The sequence below is a fragment of the Papio anubis genome, chromosome 3 (assembly GCF_008728515.1).
Source record: "Papio anubis isolate 15944 chromosome 3, Panubis1.0, whole genome shotgun sequence".
Lineage (NCBI taxonomy): Eukaryota > Metazoa > Chordata > Mammalia > Primates > Cercopithecidae > Papio > Papio anubis.
The window spans coordinates 79,219,245-79,243,104 of NC_044978.1; the positions used below are offsets into that span (position 1 = coordinate 79,219,245).

The window sequence follows — 23,860 nt, forward strand, 5'->3', positions numbered from 1 at the left end:
TCAAAGAATAATAATGCACAGAACAATATCCCAGTAACCCAAAACTTAACTCACAAGCTGAAACTGTGGACCATTGACTATCTATATATAGGAACATTAGACCTTAACTTCTTTATTTCCACCAGGTTTCATTATTTCAACCTGAATTTTAGTTTAATTTTGAAGAGTTTTTAAAATATATCACTTTAATTGTCAGAATAACACTCTTGAAACTGGGTACAAAGCATGCATATTGTCACACTAGAATCTGAAAAGTCTATATAATCAATATTTCTAAAAATTGTACTTTTTGATTCATAATAAGGTCTCCATGTAATTTATTATTTAAATAATTATTCAAAAATGAGAGACTTGTACAAAAGCCTCGCTCCACCCGGCGTTTTTGTTGTTGTTGTTGTTGTTGTTTTATTTTGGAGATGGAGTCTTACTCTGTCACCCAGGCTGGAGTGCAGTAGTGCAATCTTGACTCACTGCAACCTCTGCCCCTCAGGTTCAAGCGATTCTCCTGCCTCAGCCTCCTGAGTAGCTGGGATTACAGGTGCGCACTACCAAGCCCGGCTACTTTTTGTATTTTTAGTAGAGATGGAGTTTCACCATGTTGGCCAGGCTGGTCACAAACTCCTGACCTCAGGTGATCTGCCCACTTCGGCCTCCCAAAGTGCTGGGATTAGAGGCGTGAGCCACCGCACCCGACCAGCAAAAGGCCCTTTTTAAAAAATTGTAATAGTTGTACATTTTGAAGTGAGCTGTATCCAAGATGATGAAGCAAGACAAAGGCCTTGTCTGCCATTGATCCATTCACTGCATTGTTTCATTCTACCTAAGAAAAAGAGTTTAGATTGTCTAATTTTATCTAGGTAGTTAGATAAACTGAGGAGAATACTAACCAATAAAATGTACCTTTAAAATCCCTTGCACCCAATAATCTTGAAATTTTATTAGTGTTAACTAGCTAATTTCAAATCACACAAAACATGATGTTAACTTCAGAGCTTAGTAAACTCCTTTGATCATGGGGCTAAATTAAGAAAATACCTGTATAATTAACTGGCGAGCTGTCAGATCTGGTCCATGTGAGCTGTGGGGTGGGGAAGCCAGTGGCATCACACCGCAGTAGAACATTACTGCCGAGAGCAGACATGATTTTGGTGGCTGAGGTCATCACTGATGGTTTCAGACAATGTTCCAATTCAGCCCGCTGAAACAAAATTCCTGTGAGGCGTTCAGGTTCACTGCAAGTCATCAGTGGATCCAGAAGCACTATAGCAGAGTCAACAACCTTTGACAACTCGATCATTTTGGAAATACGACAGTCACAGAACCAAGGATTGTCCTGTAGACCTAAAACAGAAGGTGGGAAAGGTTGACAAAGATAATTCTGATGACTCAGTTTACATCCTACCTCTTGAGAAGGTAGGGATCTACACTATCTCCCTAAAAACAGAAGTGCTTTGAGGGATGAAGCAGAGTCACCTTTATGTCAGTTTTGCTCTGCAATCCAGCAATCTCGATGAATATATCCTGTCCATTAGTTCAGATCATTAATAATCATGGCTAATACTTATTGAGCATTTACTCTGCTAGATTATCTTCTAAGCACTTACCTGTATTATCACATGTAATCCCAATAATCCTATGAGAAAAATGGTATTATTATCCCTATGTTAATGATGAAGCTCAGACTTCATCTATCCCTATGTTAAAGATGAGGCCTCAGAGGGGCCCAATAACTTGGCCAAGGTCACAAAGCTAATTAGTATCAGAGCTAAAACTTTAATCCAGGTACCAGAGAATGCCACAATACAGTAATAAAGATCTTTCAAAGGTGTTATGAAAGTACCTACAGTATTGTAAGTGTTATAGGGTGCTCAGAGGCACCAAATTCAGCCTGGAATAGGTTATGGTTTTATGTGATTTGAAGGTGTATTGAGGTAATGCAAGCTTTGTGTGGCAAAAAATACAGAGTGAGATGCTGGCAATGGCGGGAGAGAAGCCTAAAAAGCTGGTGGAAGCAAGAACGTGGCTTGGCATGAATGTCATATGTGGTGACTATGAAGGTGACTTGCTCAATACTCCTTCAAGAGAGAATCAGCTGCAAGCAACGCGGTTAGCGGACAGCTTCCGGTTGCAAGCATCTTCAGGATGTCTCACTTTCAGAATTGTTAGCAGAAGCCTTTGGGCCTTCAAGGAGGCTACCAGTGACAGCTTGAAGAAAAGTGAGGAAAATGTTGCTGGAAACTAGAGGAAAGAGGATCTTTGCTATGGAGTAGCAAAAAAAGTTTAGCAGCACTGTCACCTGTGGTCCACATGGAAAGTCAAAAACATATTCAATGCAATGTGGTCTACCTAAGGATATTTCCACAAAGACTGTTCAAACTACTCCCTGGTGTGTTTCAGGTAATAAAATATAAAGGAGAGGCAAAGTTAAAGAAGAACTGTTAAATATAAAGGAACCGAAACTTGTTGAGTTCAATTAAAAAATTGTTTCTTATTCTTGGCCTCTCCAAAATTATCAAATTAAGATAGAACTTCAGAGCAAACATCAAATCCAGGTGGGACCATAAAATTTTGTGCTAAAATCTCAGAAGGATCTAAAATGGAGCTTTAGAGCATTCTGTCAGGCAAAAGTCTCTCTAGGATCTTAGGAGTGATGTTCCATAACAGCCTCATATAAAGCCCAAGATAGAAAAAAATTTATCACAGAGATTTGTGGGTATAGCTTTTTACTAATGGAGTGGATTATAAATTGAGAAGAAAAGACAGAACTGCAATTTTACAAATTCTAACCATGGTGGAAATGTAACTGTTAGTTCATAAATTCTAGATTTTTATTACACTTTTTAAAAATTATAAGAGCAAGTCATGACTGGCTCATATTTTTCTGCCAGTATTGGTAAAAGTTTACTTTTTCATCTCCTGTTTTAGAAGTACGCTTTTCTTCCATGGGTGAATAACTTTAACCTTTTCCTCTTATATTTAATGTTGTTAATCTATACCTAGTTATTGAACCAAGATTAATTTGAATTCTATTCTCTTAACTGTTGATTCTTTCATCCAATATTATGTGATAAGCAGACTTTCTGGCTTATTTTATATTGCTATGACTACGTGTGGCTCTGGAACTTAATGTCTAGGCTGAAATCTCGGTTCTATCAAGCTTCACTCCCACGAGTAGATATCTATAATAACAACCTCTCTCAGCCTCATCTATAGAATGCAGTAGTTCTTTCATAGAGTTGCATGAATTTTTAATTACATAATTCATGGAAATTACCTTGAACAATGGTTTATTCACAGTGGAATCTCTGTGACCTTTAAACTTTCTTGCTGAACACAGTACTTAAAATCTTTTGTAAAATATAGTCATTTCAATCTCTGAAAAAGTAACAAATTTCATACACATAAAACATATTCCCTATACTAGAGTCCATATTTTCTTGATCTTAACAAAAGAAACCAAATGTAATACAATCTGTACGTCTACTAAGAAAGAATTCAAAACAAGTACATAAGTAATGGTGGAGATATGATCTGATAGATACCGAAACACCTATAATAATGCAGTCAGTTCATAGACATTCAAAAACCCACTTCACCACCAGATACCACATTAGATATTCAGTCATTATTGTTCATATTAGTTGACCTGATATGTGAAGGCCAGTTTTAAATATATGAAAGAGAAATTTTAAAAGTAACAGGAAATGACATTCTCACCAACTTTACTGTGCCTGGGTTCCTGATGAGGCTCAACCATTAATTAATTCTGTGACCTGGATGATGCAACCTTGCTGAGCCTCAGTTTTCTCTTCAGCAAAATGGGAGAGTTGACTAGATACATGCTAGAGCTTTTTATACCCGTAATGTTCTATCTGCCTATAAAATAAAAATAATGATCATAGACTAAAAGAAACCATAGATGGAACAACAAACTAACACTAAAATCCATCATCACTCAGTAAAAAGCAGAAGAATATGATAGAATACCTAATTTGTAACATTTTTATCTCTATTGATTGAGGTGCTAAAGATAATCTGTGGATCTAGACTCTCCTAATAGTGCTTATTTTTAAACGTTAAATCTTTCAAATTTGTGACTTTTCTATGTCTACACTGATACACAGTTCAAATGTGAATATCATACAAAGTGAAGCTAGTTTATCAACTTTGACTATAATACAGACTAAAAGTAGTCAATTCTCCTTTTATAAACAATATAACTGGTTTTACTTATTAAAATTGAGGGGAGAGGGAATCACTAACCTCTTCCAAAGGCCGAAATCCCTTCAGTAGTTTATTTTACTTTGTACATGTACTTTTTACATTAACCAGTTTTGCTTATATACATGTAAATGTTATTATAAAGAACTAAATTTGGAATTAGATTGTTTGACTGTGACCCACACGATTTAACAAATTAATCAGGTCAGTTTGTGTGTAACGTGCCAATAACCTCTACAAAAACTTATAAAAGATTAAAAATGTTGTTATCAATTGGTATTGTCAGAATTGTGAGCTGTAGTTTGCAAGAAATCAGTGAAATAATATATGGCTTGCCTCTCACAAGTAATAAAATCTCAAAATGAGGATCCAATCATGTGTCTGCTCCCTGAGCGAGAGAGAAAACCAGCGAAGAGAAGAGCACAGGACGCACCCTGGCAAGTGTCCTCTAGGGCAAAGGGATGTTATCATGGTGCCTAAGAGGAGGAGAGGGGATATTTTAAGTTAGATAAAAACAATCAAAAAATTTAGAAAGGAACATGTAAACACCCACCTTAATATAGTAAGAATTCATAAATAGAATGATACTAAAACACTTACATTAAAATAAAAGGTTACTTATATTTTATATCTATAAAATTTGTGTCAATATTCTATATATAAAAGCTATGCTCATCATAGCTATCTGATTTGATTTTAAGATTAATTTCTAAATCTGCCAGCACATCAAATTTATTCAGTCATATAATATGTATAGACTATTTCATATTTTGAAAACACTTCAACTTATGCCAGATTTTTTTCTTTATATAATACTAGCAATGCAAGTTACAAGTTGCTGATTGCTTCCTATGTGGCAAAGACTGTGCTTGTCCAAAACTGCAGAGGCTCTGAGATTTGACCCTACTTTAGGGTGACCAACCTATTCCAGTTTGCCAGCAACTCATTTCAGTTTGCCCAGGACTTTCTTGCTTTTAGCACTGAGAGGTCCACATCCTGGGAAACTCCTCAGATATGGGCGAGTTTGCCTGCCATCATTTTATGGATGTTGGTAGAAGACACAAGACTCCTGCTCAGGGTTGAAGGAGTTCATTGCTCACAGCACTGAAGGGAGACATCTTTATTATACTGGGTAGTAAGCATACTTACCCTTTGCTCTGGAAGGAGATATATTTCAACCTCCAAAGCTGTTCTCTTGAAAGCAGCTTGAAAAGGTAATGCAGAATAAAAGGTAATCCTTGAAAAGGTAGTGCAGGATAAAAGGTAATCAATGTCTGCCTCTGCTCACAACACACGCAGAGATTCAGGAGATCAAAGAACAGCACTAAGCGTCTGAAGGATGGTCTGACTCAATCCTCACAAAAGCATGGGATAGGTAGTACTATTATCATCCCCATTTTAAAGATGAGAAAACCAAGGTTCAGGAAGCTTAAGGAATATGCCCAAGGTCACACAATTGGACAGCCAGGATTTGAACTTCAGCATCCTGATCTTGAACCACCATGCTGGTTAAAGCTCTTAACCACCCACCACAGTGGTTAAAGGTCTTAACCGCCATGTTATGCCTTATACCATACCTCTGGCATCTGGTATTATTCTTCCAATTTTACACCAAAGGAAACCAAAGCACAAAGATATTACTACCTTGACTTTGTAAATGGCTTAGAATCCTACATCCCAGATTTTTTTTAGCATCATAATCTAACACCCTTTCTATCATAACTCATCTCTTTGCCATCTAAAAACATTTAGAGTCACAGTAGCAGTCATAAGTGCTATTATCTACAAATAAAAAAAATGTCCAGGCACAATGGCTCACACCTGTAATCCCAACACTTTGTGAGGCTAGGTGGGAAGACTGCTTGAGGTCAGGAGCTCAAGGCCAGCTTGTGCAACATGGCGAGATCCTGTCGCTACAAAAAATACAAAAATTAGCCAGGTATGGTGGTGGCACTTGCCTGTTGTCCCAGCTACCCAGGAGGCTGAATTGGGAGGATCAACTGAGACCAGGAGGTTGAGGCTGCAGTAAGCTGTGATTACGCCACTGCACTCCAGCCTGGGTGACAAAGTGAGATACTCTTTCAAACTAAAATAAACTAAAAATTTTAAAATGTTAAAGCAGCACTATCTGGAGTATAAATGTTTGCATAGGGAAAGATTCAAGAGCTATAATGTTAACAATTTATTTCATGCTTTGAAATTATTAAAAAATGTATTAATGGTGAAAGAAAATTCTTTAAAAAACTAATTTAACTGGTTATATATAAAAGTTATGTAAATATTTTTTAATCCCTCAAAAATAAAATGCCTATTTACTCCAGCTTGAAACATCTAAGGTCAAAGGTACAAATTTTAAAACCTGAATAAAAATCGTGATTCAAGAACTGAATACATTTAAGTGTTTTTTTCTTCTGAGGACAAAGGTAAGAGAACTCTCTCAAGTTAAACTGTTACTTGTACTGCATTCCTTCAAGGCAACACATCAACTAAAATTACACTAATTTGCATTAATTAGTTGACTTTATATAACTATTCTTGGATGGGCCAAGTGAACTTTATCGTTTCTAAAAGAATAATATTTATATGCATCAGAATAGTTGGACTAAATGTGCTATTTTTGTGTGAAAAGTGAGCAATAAATTTTTGTACAAAAGTTATTCTGAGGACTATAAGCCCTTGAAGACAAAGACTATGCCTACTCAGCTTTGTGGAGACAACAGTGTTTAACAATTCAGTGAGGAAAGGAACGTCTTTTTAATGAATGGTGCTGGAACAAGTGGACACATATTCACAAGCATGTAAACCTCAACCCCTACTTTACACAATACAAAAACTATTTTGAGATAGATAACAGCTATAAGCTTAAGAGCTAAGAATATACAGCTAAAAATTGAGTATAAAGGCTAAAACAATAAGAAAATATCATATCTGTGATTTTGAGGTAGGCAAATATTTTTTAGATGATACACAGAAAGCACTAACTATAAAAGAAAAAAACTAATAAATCAAATGTCATCAAAATGTAAACCTTTTTTACCAAAGACACCAGGAAAAAATAAATAGGCAAGTCAGCCTTGGAGAAAATATTCACAATGCATATAACAGACAAAAGACTTATATTCAATAAAGAAAAGACAAATAACCCTTAAAAACTAAGCAAAAGATAGTTCATAAAGGAAGATATACAGTGACCCATAAGCAAATGAAAATCTGGCTAATGCCATTAATAATTAGGGAAACGGAAATTAAAAATCACATTGTGATACTGCTTTCTCATGAAAAAGACCAACATCATCAACTGTTGGTGAGGATACAGAGCAACCAGACTGTCATGCAGTGCTAATAGGAATGTATAATGTCATACAGCCTCTTTGGAAAATGGGCAGTTTCCTTAAAAGTTATACATATAGCCATTATTTTTTTCCTTTTTTTTTTCCACCCAGGATGGAGTGCAGTGACGTGATCTCAATTCACTACAACATCCGCCTCCCAGGTTTTTCCTACCTCAGCCTCCTGAGTAGCTGGGACTATAGGCATGCACCACAACACCTGACTAATTTTTGTATTTTTTAGTCGAGACGGGGTTTCGCCACATTGGCCAGGCTGGACTCAAACTCCTGACTTCAACTGATCTGCCTGCCTTGGCCTCCCAAAGGGCTGGGATTACAGGCCTTAGCCACTGCGCCCAGTCATATAGCCATTCTATAATCCAGCAATTTCAATCCTAGGAATTTATCCAAGAGAAATGAAAACATGTGCCACAAAAAGCTTTGTACAAGAATGTTAATTGCAGCTTAATTTATTATTGCCCCAAACTCAAAACAGCCCATGTGTCCAACATCAGGAGAAAGGATAAACAATTGCTTCATTCATACAACTGAATACAATTTTGCAATAATGAACTACCAACACATGCGACAGCATGGATGATTTTCTTTTTTTTTTTTTTTTTTTTCCAATTCAAAGCTCACAGGGTTTTTATTTAACCAATTCTATATTATATATACTCTTTCTTCTACAATGAGAATTTTATTTCTTAAAGACACAGGGGATGAGGAATTAGAATGTCCCATAATTACTCATTTACTTTACATATTTACTTTATCATTACTTTATCTGTTATATGTGCAATTTTTTTTGAGACATGATCTCACTCTGTTGCCCAGGCTGGAGTGCAGTGGCACAATCATGGCTTGCTGCAGTCAAACTCCTGGGCTCAAGTGATCCACCTCAGCTTCCCGAGTAGCTAGGACTACAGGTGCACATCAACACACCCAGTTCACTTTTTTTACTTTTTGTAGAGACAAAGTCACTCAACTGTTGCCCAAGCTGGTCTTGAACTCCTAGGCTCAAATCATCCTCCCACCTCCACCATAACATTCTTAAGAGTAACAAAATTACTATCACCAATATGATTGCCAAAAACACGTAAAACTGTTTTTTTTTTTTGGCTGTACTATCTGAAACTGTCAAAGGATATTTAGTATCTGAAATAAAAAGGCAAAGCTGAATATGCTGTTCTCTACAGCAGAGGAGAGCTGCTGTGGCTGGACAGTATCTGAACCAAGCAGATCTTAAAACTTTGTAGGTATTGAGAAATGGTGGATGCATGGACAGCACTGTCTGTGGAGCCATGATGACGTAGGTGAGACTTCTCATTACCTTGTGTTTTAAAATGTCTTCACGTTTTTAAAGGCAACTTGCTTAATGCATTTTTTAATTTAAATTTTTTATATTGTACAGTTTATTTTTAATATAGTTGCTATTTTTTAACACAGATGCCCAGTCGGTGCTGTGACATTTTCTTTCTAGTGATTTGGACCAGTTTGTCTCCCTCTTGATATACCTTGATATACCTGTTCCAAACGGAAAGGCCCTGTAAACTTTTAGGATCATCTCTGGAGGTTGACTGGAATAAACACCAATGACAGCTTGGCTGAGTACGCCAAAATACCTGCAAGAATGTCCATATCAAGTAACAGTTTTTACCACAGAAAGACCATAACATGTTTGCTTTAAAAGCCCTTAGCATTCATAACGTACTAACACATTCTGCCTATGCAGAATAATACATAATTTTAGATATGAAGGCCCCACTAGTCCAGGTTTCCTTACGCCACTGTGCTTCCTACTAAGTGTTGTGACCAACTCGTCACTAGTTGATGACAACTTACTCCAGTAGCCACAGGCTGACACCATAGTTATAGGTGGTTCTCATTGATTTAGCCATCCCAGGTTCGAAACTAGTACCCTCTAGCTCTTAAGTAGCCTAGTGTCAAACCTCCCCATGGGAGAAACTCCATACTGCAGTTTTCCATATGGTGCTATGTATAACTGCATCTTACACACACAGCTAGTACAAATTGCATATACATACTTATATAATACGGACTACTAGGACAGAAATTTCTAAATTACAAGTCAAATAGCCAAATAGACAATTATATTAGCAAGTGACGTTACCTATGAAAACGTGAGGATTTATGGTGGCAATGCATTTCAGTTAACAGAGATGTGTTAGGGGACAATGTGAGCCAATTTAGATTAAGGAAATAAGCCTGAGAAATTGATCAGAATTAGCCGTCAGTATTCAGGCACTGATCAACAGCAATGTGTCTTCAGGGCAGGCATCACTGGTGCTGAGATAACTGGGAATTGTCAAGTGTGAGCTACTAGGGGATGGAAGGAACCTTAGTGTAGTCTTCGGAGCCACTTGCTTAAACAAATATATCAGAAACATAATAGGCCAAGGTGCTTAAACAAATATATCAGAAACATAATAGGCCAAGGGTCAGCCCTTTGAAAACTGACTTCAGGGCCTTCCTTTCTTCAGGCTGCTGCCTCCTGGGCCAGACCCTTATCCTGGCTTACATTCCATAAGCCTTGTAAATGCGACAGGGAACATGTGTACAACGCTGACATGGAAAGGGAAGATCATCGCCTTCTGCCTTTCAGTGTCTCATCTGTAAGCAGGGCCACTGGCTGACGAAGATCGGTTCTGAAGGTAGAGCCTCTTCCAGTTCCAGTTCTGTGATCACAGAGCCACTGTTCCTGATCCTGCCAACTGTGATACTGCTGCTTCAGAACAGCATGGATGATTTTCAAAAACATAATGCTGAGTGAAAGAAGCGTGGCACAAAGGTGCATCTTATATGATTCCATTTACATAACATTCTAGAGCAGACACAATTAACCTATAGCAATGAAAATTCAAATAGGTGAGGCAAGATTGACTAGAAAGAAACACAGAACTTTCTGGAGTAATGGAAATATTCTGTATCTTGATAATGGTGTAAGTTACGTAAGGGTATACATTTATCAGAATTTAACAAACTGTAGACTTACAATCCTGCATTCCACCTATGCAAAGTATACCTTAATGTCTCCATTAAAAACAAGGTTTTAAAAAGTAAAGAGTGATGCTTTGGAGATTAACTGTAAATTTGAAACTTGATTCTGCCTTCTTACTAGCTATAGAAAGAAGGTGAGGATTAGAGCACCCAGCAAGGTGTAAGTCTTACCTATGCGGATTTGTTTCCTCAAACCAAAAAAAGGGTGGGGCGCATCTACAGAGATTGATAAGTGTTTTTTGAAATAAATTAACACCATTTTAGAAAAGTCTGGAAATACTAGGGCTGCCACCACCCTTCAGGCAATATCCATTTCAAATAGGAAAAGAGCCCATGTTTACAATTCAGCAAATTTGGGTACAAGTAAAACAACACCCCCCAAAAAAAGCATTTCATGTTTTATCCTACCACAGGCCTTTTTCTCTAAGACAAACAGTGTCAGGACTTACGGAATATGCCTGTGTAAATATTTACTTCACCTTGAGAAAGAGGCCATGGAAACTTACCTGCATTGCAAATCAAAACCTAGTTTTATGGTTAATTCCAACGTTTATTTGCGGGGCAATAGTTTAAGTTTTCATGGATACAATAAAGGACAATTTTACTAAGTTGATGTTTTTACTCCTGTAGAAGAGAAAGAGTAATTGAAAAACCTCACCTTAATTTTTTTATTACATAAATATATGGATCTAAAGTGATCAATAAAGTAATGCATATATGAAGAAAGGAACTCTGTTATTGTTATATACTTTGCATTACAAAGAAGGGAAGACGCGCCTGGGTTCTGGAGCCAGATGGCCTGTCCTTAAAGCTCAGCTCCACCACTATGTGTTGAATGAATCTGGGCAAGTGTCTTAACTTGTGTCTCATTTTTTCATCTGTAAAATGGGCATGAAGTGGTATTTACTACAGGGTTGATGTGAGACTAGAAGTTACATAGGTCAAGTATAAGAACCAGACCTGGCATTGAGCAACTCCATCAAAATTAACTATTAGTGTTATTATTACAAATAGAACCTCCATCTGCTAACAATAATCAACACAGAGTAATAAAAACTAAGTAAAAGCAGACTCTATCCCACTATAACAGCACAGAGGCAAATTCTACAGGACACCTGGAAAGATGTAATTGCTATACTTAAACACTAAGTTCTAGAAAATCTAGGACTGGTACTCATCACTATATTCAGTGATGCAACTAAAAGGCTCAAATATTGTTGGAATAACAAAAAGGCCAAACAAAGAAGTCTTTATAGGACACTCCCATCCCAGTCACAACTTCTACAGATAATTGTTGATCTAAAAGCATAATCTCAGAGACTGTAGACTTCATATTCTAAAGGACTGCTACATGAAATATTTCATTTCTTCTCATTACAGTCCTGTGAACAAAATGGAGCAAACCCTGCCATCACCATTTTCCAGACGAAAACACTGAGTTTTCTGTGTGTGATTTATCCACATCAATTAGTCCTCTCTTCTTCTCCTTTTGGGAACATATCAAACATGGCTTTGCTAAGGTCAGCTGCCACTCAACATGCTTCAAACTATCCTTTGTTATTTATTATCATGCATGATCATTGCAGAACATTTTGGAAATATAGAAAAATGAAAAGATGTCCCACTAACCAAAGAAAATAGCTAAACAGTTAGTGAATTTTTTTCAGTCTTTGTCTTTGCACATTTTTACATAGTTATGGTAATGCTTTTTATACAGTTACATAGCCTTGTTTTAAAATTTAATGTTATACAGAAGTATTTTCAAGTTACCACCTTTTAAAATCTCTGGGCCCTAAAATGCAGTTAAAACTGTTTGGGTAACTTCCCATGGATAGTAAAGATTCATAACCCTTTCCCTTTGATCCCTAAGTTCCCATCCAGATTTAACTCCCAAGGGAAAAATATGAATGTTCTATCAATTGCTCCTTCATAGTAATGTTAGTAACTGATCATTAGAAAGCTATTAATTGCAATTTAGTAATTGAATTTTATTTTCTACTATATTACTCCATTGGGTCTATTAGAACCAAGAGTTACTTTCCAGGAAACTTAGAAAAATAGGTAGGGAAATAGAATCTTCTAGCTATTAACCTTACTTATAAGGTTCAGATTGGTGGCTAAAATAAAGTAAATAAATACCGCAGTGTAGGTTTACATGTGCCTATCAGTGTATATAATAAGAACTCCACAAATATCTGTTAAGTTAAACTAATGTGATTTTATTCTCTAACCCATTCTACAATAGTACTTTTATTATCTAACAAAAAAATGTTTAAAGGACTAGATGAACAGTGGGGAAAACGTGAACTAGATACATAAGAAGAGCTTATATGAGTTTTCCTCTTTCTACCTGGTTCTTATTAGTCATATTTTTAGACTCGTAAACACCAAATACATTGACATTTCAACAAAAGCAATGCTAAAGTTATGTGAGTGCTGTTACAGCAGTTTCTTTTTTTACAAATATATATTTTACTTGTGCTTTATTTCAGCAAATATTTGATCATGTGATACTGGTCAGGAAGGATGCCTGGCGCAAAGTTAGCATCTATGTTGTCTCGTACTCCAAAAGGCTTATAAGTCATTTCACTGGCCAAATGCCCAGAAGTTCTTTCATCTTCCTGAGAAATATAACCTCTGCTGCAGCTATGATGAAAATAACTTGGGTATGGACAACACAGCCTTATTGGGTGAAAAAGTGGAACAAAATTTTAGCACATCTAACTGATCGATCAAAGCCTCAGGCTTGTGTCTCATACAAAAGATTACAATGCTTCACTGCCTATAGATACCCCTGAAAAGGGTCCAGTTCACTAATTTCAATCAGGCAATCACATGTTCTAGGCATTCACCATGTACAGAACTCCATGCAAAGCTCGCTTTCTCTTTCTCTTGATAGATAGATAGATAGATAGATAGATAGATAGATAGATAGATGTGTGTATATATATATGTATATATATAGTATATATAGAGTGTGTGTATATATATATAGTGTGTGTGTGTGTGTGTGTGTGTATGAAGAGGCAGAGAGGGACTTACTGGTAGAAGGAGATTACATTTTAAGAACCCCAGAGAAGGTGGCTGGCAAGATGGCCAAATAGGAACAACTCCAGTCTGCAGCTCCCAGTGAGATCAACACAGAAGGCAGGTGATTTCTGCATTTCCAACTGAGGTAGCTGGCTCATCTCATTGGGGCTGGTTAGACAGTGCGTACAGCCCACGGAGGGCAAGCCGAAGCAGGGTGGGGCATCACCTCACCCAGGAAGCACAAGGGGTCAGGAAACTCCCTTCCCTAGCCAAGGAAAGCCATGAGGGATTGTGCCATGAGGGACAGAGCACTCCAGTCCAGATATTACACTTTTCCCCATGGTCTTCACAACCCGCAAACCAGGAGATTCTCTCCGACGCCTACACCACTAGGGCCCTGGCTTTCAAGCACAAAACTGGGTGGCCATTTGGGCAGACACCGAGCTAGCTGCAGGAGTTTTTTTGCATACCCCAGTGGTGCCTGGAATGCCAGTGAGACAGAATTGTTCACTTCCCTGGAAAGGGAGCTGAAGCCAGGGACCCAAGTGTTCTAGCTCAGCAGATCCCAGCCCCACAGAGCCCAGCAAGCTAAGATCCACTGGTTTGAAATTCTCTCTGCCAGCACGGCAGTCTGAAGTCCACCTGGGATGCTCGAGCTTTGTGGGTAGAGGGGCATCTGTCATTACTGAGGCTTGATAAGGTGGTTTTCTCTTCACAGTGTAAACAAAGCCGCTGGGAAGTTCAAACTGGACAGAGCCCACTACAGCTGGGCAAAGCCACTGTAGCCAGACTGCCTCTTTAGATTCCTCCTCTCTGGGCAGGCATCTCTGATAGAAAGGCAACAGCCCCAGTCAGGGGCTTATACATAAAATTCCCATCTCCCTGGGACAGAACACCTGGGGGAAGGGACGGCTGTGGGTGCAGCTTCAGCAGACTTAAACATTCCTGCCTGCCAGCTCTGAAGACAGCAGCAGATCTCCCAGCACAATACTCGAGCTCTGCTAAAGGGCAGATTGCCTTCTCAAGTGAGTTCCTGACCCTCATGCCTCGTGACTGGGAAACACCTCCCAGCAGGGGTCAACAGACACCTCATACAGGAGATCTCTGGCTGGCATCTGATGGGTGCCCCTCTGGGATGAAGCTTCCAGAGGAAGGTACAGGCAGCAATCTTTGCTGTTCTGCAGCCTCTGCTGGTGATACCCAGGCAAATAGGGTCTAGAGTGGACCTCCAGGAAATTCCAGCAGAGCTGCAACAGAGGAGCCTGACTGTTAGAAGGAAAACTAACTAACAGAAAGAAATAGCATCATCAACAACAAAAAGGACGGTCACACAAAAACCCCATTCAAAGGTCGCCAGCATCAAAAATCAAAAGTAGATAAGTCCACGAAGATGAGAAAAAAGAAGCACAAAAAGGCTGAAAACTCCAAAAACAAGAATGCGTCTTCTCCTCCAAAGGATCACAACTCCTCGCCAGCAAGGGAACAAAACTGGATGGAGAATGAGTTTGACAAATTGACAGAAGTAGGCTTCAGAAAGTGGATAATAACAAACTCCTACGAGCTAAAGGAGCATGTTCTAACCCAATGCAAGGAAGCTAAGAACCTTGAAAAAGGGTTAGAGGAATTGCTAACTAGAATAACCCGTTTAGAGAAGAACATAAATGGCCTGATAGAGCTGAAAAACACAGCCTGAGAACTTTGTGAAGCATACACAAGTATCAATAGCCAAATCCATCAAGGGGAAAAAAAGGATATCAGAGATTGAAGATCAACTTAATGAAACAAAGCATGAAGACAAGATTAGAGAAGAAAGAATGAAAAGGAACAAACAAAGCCTCCAAGAAATATGGAACTATGTGAAAAGACCAAACCACCTATGTTTGATTGTGTATCTGAAAGTGACAGGGAAAATTGAACCAAGTTGGAAAACACTCTTCAGGATATTATCCAGGAGAATATCCCCAGCCTAGGAAGACAGACCAACATTCAAACTCAGGAAATACAGAGAATACCACTAAGATACTCCTCAAGAAGAGCAACCCCAAGAAACATAATCTTCAGATTCACCAAGGTTGAAATGAAGGAAAAAATGTTAAGGGCAGCCAGAGAGAAAGGTCAGGTTACCCACAAAGAGAAGCCCATCAGACTAACAGCAGATCTCTCTGCAGAAACCCTACAAGCCAGAAGAGAGTGGGGGCCAACATTCAACATTCTTGAAGAAAAGAATTTTCAACCCAAAATTTCATATCCAGCCAAACTAAGCTTCATAAGCAAAAGAGAAATAAAATCCTTTACAGACAAGCAAATGCTGAGAGATTTTGTCACCACCAAGCCTGCCTTTCAAGAGCTCCTGAAGGAAGCACTAAATACGAAAAGGAACAACCGGTACCAGCCACTGCAAAAACATGCCAAATTGTAAAGATCATCAACATCATGAAGAGACTGCATCAACTAACAGGCAAAATAACCAGCTAGCATCATAATGACAGGATCAAATTCACACATAACAATATTAACCTTAAACGTAAATGGGCTAAATGCCCCCAATTAAAAGACACAGACTGGCAAATTGGATAAAGAATCAAGACCTATTTGTGTGCTGTATTCAGGATACCCATCTCATGTGCAAAGACACACATAGGCTCAAAATAAAGGGATGGAGGAATATTTACCAAGCAAATGGAAAGCGAAAAAAAAGAAGAAGAAGAAGAGGAAGAAGAAGAAGAAGAAGAAGAAGAAGAAGAAGAAGAAGAAGAAGAAGAAGAAGAAGAAGAAGAAGAAGAAGAAGAAGCAGCAGCAGCAGCAGCAGCAGCAGCAGCAGCAATCCTAGTCTCCAATAAAACAGACTTGAAACCAACAAAGATCAAAAGAGACAAAAGAAGCCCATTACGTAATGGTAAAAGGATCAATGCAACAAGAAGAGCTAAGTATCCTAATTATACGTACACCCAATACAGGAGCACCTAGATTCATAAAGCAAGTTCTTAGAGATCTACAAAGAGACTTAGACTCCCACACAATAATAGTGGGAGACTTTAACATTCCACTGTCAATATTAGACAGATCAACAAGACAGAAAATTAACAAGGATACTCAGAACTTGAACTCAGCTCTGGACCAAGCAGACCTAATAGACATCTACAGAACTCTCCACCCCAAATCAACAGAATACACATTCTTCTCAGCACCACATTGCACTTATTCTAAAATTGACAACATAATTGGAAGTAAAAACACTCCTCAGCAAATGCAAAAGAACAGAAATCATAACGAACAGTCTCTCAGACCACAGTACAATCAAATTAGAACTCAGGATTGGCTGGGCACAGTGGCTCCCATCTGTAATCCCAGCACTTTGGGAGCCTGAGGTAGGAGGATCACAAGATCAGGAGTTCAAGACCAGCCAGGCCAATATAGTGAAAACCCATCTCTACTAAAAATACAAAAAATGTGCTGGATGTGGTGGTGGGCACCTGTAATCCCAGCTACTTGGGAGGCTGAGGCAGGAGAACTGCTTGAACCTGGGAGGTGAAAGTTGCAGTGAGCCGAGATAGTGCCATTGCACTCCAGCCCAGGTGACAGTGCGAGACTCTGTCTCAAAAAAAAAAAAAAAAAGAACTAAGGATTACGAAACTCACTCAAAACTGCACAACTACATGGAAACTGAACAACCTTCTCCTGAATGACCACTGGGTAAATAACGAAATTAAGTCAGAAATAAATAAGTTCCTTGAAACCAGTGAGAACAAAGACACAATGTACCAGAATCTCTGGGACACAGCCAAAGCAGTGTTTAGAGGGAAATTTAAAGCATGAAATTCCCACAGGAGAAAGTGAGAAAGATCTAAAATCAACACCCTAACATCACAATTAAAAGAACAAGTGAAGCAAGAGCAAACAAATTCAAAAACTAGCAGAAGACAAGAAATAACCAAGATCAGAGCAGAACTGAAGGAGATACAGACCCAAAAAACCCTTCAAAAAAATCAGTGAATCCAGGAGCTGTTTAAAAAAAAAAAAAAAAAAAAAAAGATTAACAAAATAGACAGCTAGCAAGACTAATAAAGAAGAAAAGAGAGAAGACTCAAATAGACTTAATAAAAAATGATAGAAGATACAACCACTGATCTCAAAGAAATACAAACTACCATCAAAGAATACTATAAACACCTCTACACAAATAAACTAGAAAATGTAGAAGAAATTGATAAATTCCTGGACACATACACCCTCCCAATACTAAACCAGTACGAAGTTGAATCCCTGAATAGACAAATAACAAGTTCTGAAATTGAGGCAGTAATTAAATAGCCTACCGACCAAAAACAGCTCAGGACCAGATAGATTCACAGCTGAATTCTACCAGAGGTACAAAGAGGAGCTGGTGCTATTCCTTCTGAAACTATTTGAAACAATAGAAAAAGAGGAACTCATTTTATGAGGCCAGCATCATCCTGATACCAAAACCTGGCAGAGACACAACAAAAAAAGAAAATTTCAGGCCAATATCCCTGATGAACATTGACATAAAAATCCTCAGTAAAATACTGGCAAATCAAATCCAGCAGCGCATCAAAAAGCTTATCCACCACGATCAAGTCGGCTTCATCCCTGGAATGCAAGGCTGGTTCAACATATGCAAATCAATAAACGTAATCCATCACTTAAACAGAACCAATAACAAAAACCACATGATTATCTCAATAGTTGCAGAAAAGGCCTTCAATAAAATTCAACACCCTTTCATGCTAAAAACGCTCAATAAACTAGGTATTGATGGAACGTATCTCAAAATAATAGGAGTTTTTATGACAAACCCACAGTCAATATCATACTAAACGGTCAAAAGCTGGAAGCAGTCCCTCTGAAAACCGGCACAAGACAAGGATGCCCTCTCTCACCACTCCTGTTCAACACAGTATTGGAAGTTCTGGCCAGGGTAATCAGGCAAGAAAAAGAAGTAAAGGGTACTCAAATAGAAAGAGAGGAAGTCGAATTGTCTCTGCATATGACATGATTGTATATTTAGAAAACCCCATCATCTTAGCCAAAGCTGATAAGCAACTTCAGCAAACTCTCAGGATACAAAATCAATGTGCAAAAATCACAAGCATTTCTATACACCAATAATAGACAAATAGAGAGCCAAATCATGAGTGAATTCCCATTCACAATTGCTAAAAAGAGAATAAAATACCTAGGAATACAATTAACAAGGGATGTGAAGGACCTCTTCAAGGAGAACTACAAACCACTGCTCAAGGAAACAGAAGAAGACACAAACAAATAGAAAAACATTCCATGCTCATGGATAGGAAGAATCAATATCATGAAAATGGCCATACTGCTCAAAGTAATTTATAGATTCAGTGCTATCCCCATCAAGCTACCATTGACTTTCTTCAAAGAATTAGAAAAAACTACTACTTTAAATTTCATGTGGGACCAAAAAAGAGCCCATATAGCTAAGACAGTCCTAAGCAAAAAGAACAAAACTGGAGGCATCATGCTACTTGACTTCAAAATATACTACAAGGCTACGGTAACCAAAACAGCATGGTACTGGTACCAAAACAGAGATATAGATCAACGGAACAGAACAGAGGCTTCAGAAATAACACCACACATCTACAGCCATCTGATCTTTGACAAGCCTGACAAAAACAAGCAATGGGGAAAGGATTTTCTATTTAATAAATGTGGTTGGGAAAACTGGCTAGCCATATGCAGAAAACTGAAACTGGACCTCTTCCTTATACCTTACACAAAAATTAACTGAACATGGATTAAAGACTTAAATGTAAGACCTAAAACCATAAAAAATCTAGAAGAAAACCTATGCAATACCATTCAGGACATAGGCATGGGTAAAGACTTCATGACTGAAACACCAAAAAGCAATAGCAACAAAACCCAAAATTGACAAATGGGATCTAATTAAACTAAAGAGCTTCTGCACAGCAAAAGAAACTATCATCAAAGTGATCAACAAGCTATCAAAGTGATCACAAGCTATCAAAGTGATCAAAAGTGATCACTTTGATGAAACTATCATCAAATCACTATCATCAAATGATGATAGTGATTCATCAAATGATGAAACTATCATCAAAGTGATCATCAAAGTGATCAACAGAATGGGAGAAAATGTTTGCAATCTATTCATCTGACAAAGAGCTAATAATATCCAGAATCTACAAGGAACTTAAACAAAGTTACAAGAAAAAAAAACAACTCCATCAAAAAGTGGGCAGAGGATATAAACAGACACTTCTCAAAAGAAGACATTTATACAACCAACAAATATATGAAAAAAGCTCATCATCACTGGTTATTAGAGAAATGCAAATCAACACCACAATGAGATACCATCTCACACCAGTTAGAATGGCAATCATTAAAAAGTCAGGAAACAACAGATGCTGGAGAGGATGTGGAGAAATAGGAACGCTTTTACACTGTTGGTGGGAGTGTAAATTAGTTCAATCATTGTGGAAGACAGTCTGGTGATTCCTCAAGGACCTAGAACCAGAAATACCATTTGACCCAGCAATCCCATTACTGGGTATATACCCAAAGGATTATAAATCATTCTACTATAAAGACACATGCACACGTATGTTTATTGCAGCACTATTCACAATAGCAAAGACTTGGAACCAACCCAAATGCCCATCAGTGATAGACTGGATAAAGAAAATGTGCCACATATATACCATGGAATACTATCCAGTCATAAAAAACAATGAGTTCATGTCCTTTACAGGGATATGGATGAAGGTGGAAACCATCATTCTCAGCAAACTAACACAGAAACAGAAAACCAAACACTGCATGTTCTTATCCATAAGTGGGAGTTGAACAATGAGAACACATGGACACAGGGAGGGGAACATCATACACTGGGGCCTGTTGGGGGGTAGGGGTCTAGGGGAGGGATAGCATTAGGAGAAATACCTAATGTAGATGACGGATTGATGGGTGCAGCAAGCCACCATGGCACGTTTATACCTATGTAACAAACCTACACGTTCTGCACATAAAGTATAATAATAATAATAAAAAGAACCCCAGAGAAATACACATAGAACCTAAACAAGGCCAAGTTCAAAATTCCAAAACTAGTCACAGCTAAACTGAGCGATCAAATCAGTTAGGTGAACCATTTCGGGCCAGTAAAATAACTGATGTTTCCACCATTTCCTTTTAGATTAAGGAAATTTAGAAGCTATTCTTCCTAACTAATGAAGCCACTGCTATCGCATAAAGATGCCAGTGCCCCTCTCCTGCTCCTGAAGAACCTAATGAAGAGTTGAAAAGCCAACTGAGCAGAAGCTGGTACCAGAGTATGGAGCAATGCTGTGCTCACAAGAGTCTACGCAGGTTGGTGGATTCTGTCTGTCAGTTGGAGGCTCTTTAAGAGAAGAGGTCCTCTCTCCATTTATGACTCAAGTTCTCTTCCACTTTTCCACCATGTATGTACACACACATGCGTGCACACACACACACAGCCTTTTCACCTTACACAGGGGAAAGAGGTAACTTGACCTAGGTTAACTAATAAGGTACTATTCCACTGAAAGTACAATTACAGAGTAAAAAGCCAAATCCAGTAAATTTTAAAAGACTGGACAACAAAAGCTATGCATAGCAAAGTATCTATAGATGAAAAGCCCAGAGGCTCGCGAGCTTACCAAGAATAATCCTGCTTGGGGAAAGGTCCAGGCCTCCAGAAGGTGTTGTAACTAAATGAGACCAGCTCTCCAGGAAATCTGGTGGCAATGTGGTGAGTCTGTTGCTTGATAAATCCAAGTAGGCAAGGTTCTTCAGATACCTGAGTGCCTCATTTGGCACACTGGTTATTTTGTTATTGTGCAAGTCCAGGGTCCTCAGAAGGGGCATGTCCAGCAGAGATGCCCAAGGGAAAGCAGCCAGAGAATTCCCATCCAAGCGCAACTCATGCAGTTGCTTCAGGTTGTAAAAGCTGCTGGGGTCAATGCTGGCCACGGAATTGTAAGTCACCCAGAGATACTGGAGCTCCACCAGGTAATAGAAGGCCTCCGCCGAGATTCTGCGGATGACAGTCTTCTCTATGCGAAGCTTCACAGTGTCCACGGGGAGGTTCGTAGGGAGCTCGTTCATATCCATGTCATTACATAGCACCAACCTAGTGTCACAACATGAGCAATGTGAGGAAACTCACTTTCCAACATCCATTTGAGAAAAATACTTCTCATTTGAAAAACGTATCAATTTTCGGCCGGACAGTGGCTCACGCCTGTAATCCTAGCACTTTGGGAGGCCAAGGTGGGCCTTGGTTCAAATCTAACCAAGGTCTAAGGTGTACCACCTCCTCTGTGGCCATGGAAAACCACTTCACCAGTGTCTCAACCTAATTTTCCCATACGGCACTGTTATGGATGATTAATTACAATGGATGTAAAACTCTACAACTTCCTAGCACATAATATGTACTGAGCGGGTATTTGCTGCTACTGTCAACAACCTCGGTTTTACATGGAAAGTAACTGGGGCCCAACAACATTCAGTAACTTCCCAGGGCCACCCAGCTAGTGGGTTTCACAGCCACCTTTCAAAACCACTTCTTTCCAACTTAAAGTGGACCTCTTTAGGAAATGGCCCATTTTAAAAGAACCCCTGTTAAAATAATAAATCAATCCTTTTTAAGAGAATAACTTATTTAGGTGAAAAAAAAGTGTTCACAGTACATGTTTAAAGTTGAGCTCTGTTTTAACAACGTGACTTGCACATTGCTTTCTGCCTAAGGAATAAACCAGAAACTAGGAGCTGACCTTGAGCGAGTCACATTTTGATCTTGTTTCTTGGCACATACAAAACAGGCTTAGAAAAACAACACTGGGCAATGTGGCTCATGGCTGTAATCCCAGCACTTTGGGAGGTCAAAGTGGGCAGATCACCTGAGGTCAGAAGTTCAAGATCAGCCTGGCCAACATGGCGAAACCCCGACTCCACTAAAAATACAAAATTAGCCAGGTGTGGTGGTAGGTGCCTGTAATCCCAGCTACTCAGGAGGCTGAGGTGGGAGAATCACTTGAACCTAGGAAGCAGAGGTTGCAGTGGGCCAAGATCATGCCACTGTACTCCAGCCTGGGTGACAGACCGAGACTCCATCTCAAAATAGAGGAAAAAAAAAAAAGAAAAGAAAGAAAGAACAACAACACTGTCCCATGTGTAAATTTAAACTATGAGGAATCTGAGAATTTAGATTCATTTTAGCCTGGAAAATGACTTTTTTATCTCCTATGAGATACTCATCTGAATTACAAAAAATAATAAGAAGTTTTGCAAAGTATCATCTAAATTATAGCACACTATAAATTCAGTAAATAATTACAATAAAATAACCCTTTAGTGAAACACATCACATTAAATAAGTGGATTTGAAAAACCAGCTCATAATGTAAACAGACATAAGCAGCATAAAGCTGCAATGTAGTGGTTGTATGGTAGTGGTAGTGTTGTCTCATTTCTATAACTTCAGAAGAAGACCTCATGGAATCTTTGAAATCCTGTAGGGATATCTCTTACTTTTCATCGCTATTTTGTATCACAGATTTCAGGGCTACTTTATACCAGAATGGTAGCAGTTTCTACTCATTAAGAAAGTATTGGCCAGGCGCGGTGGCTCATGCCTGTAATCCCAGCACTTTGGGAGGCCGAGGTGGGCAGATTACCTGAGGTCAGGAGTTTGAGAACAGCCTGGCCAACATGGTGAAATCCCGTCTCTACTAAACATGCAAAAACTAGCTGGGCATGGTGGCACATGCCTGTAATCCCAGCTCCATGGGAGGCTGAGGCAGGAGAATTGCTTGAGTCCAGGAGACGGAGGTTGCAGTGAGCCAAGATTGTGCCACTGCACTCCAGCCTGGCCGACAAAGCAAGACTCTGTCTCAAAAAAATAAATAAATAAAAGAAGTATTTCAGCATGCTATCATAGAAGAAAGCCTAGTTTGTACACTGAAAGATTTAGCATCTTTATGAACTTAGTTACTAACACAATTACATGATCTAGGACAAGTCATTTGGTCTCCATACAGTTTAGTTTCTTCACTTATAAACTGACAAGGGGTTGAACTAGATTATTTCTTGCCAGGCCTAATATTCTATAATTTTTATAAAATCCATCAATAATGGGGTCACCACAAAGAAGGAAACATTTCTGTGATAGTTTCTCAAAAGTACCCTGGCCTGATCCTTCACTGCTGCACATCCCTGGA

General features: G+C 38.7%; 1 protein-coding gene across 1 annotated transcript in view; it reads right to left on the bottom strand.

Annotated features, from left to right (window-relative positions):
* Positions 1 to 23,860, bottom strand: part of LRIT3 (leucine rich repeat, Ig-like and transmembrane domains 3) — a 35,615-nt gene that overhangs the window by 7,187 nt on the left and 4,568 nt on the right. The window contains exons 2-3 of the mRNA XM_003899088.5: positions 21,296 to 21,768; positions 1,036 to 1,341 (exon numbers count right to left, since the gene is read on the bottom strand). Of these exons, the coding sequence (XP_003899137.2) occupies positions 1,036 to 1,341; positions 21,296 to 21,768 (779 nt within the window). The remainder of the gene's footprint in view (positions 1 to 1,035; positions 1,342 to 21,295; positions 21,769 to 23,860) is intronic.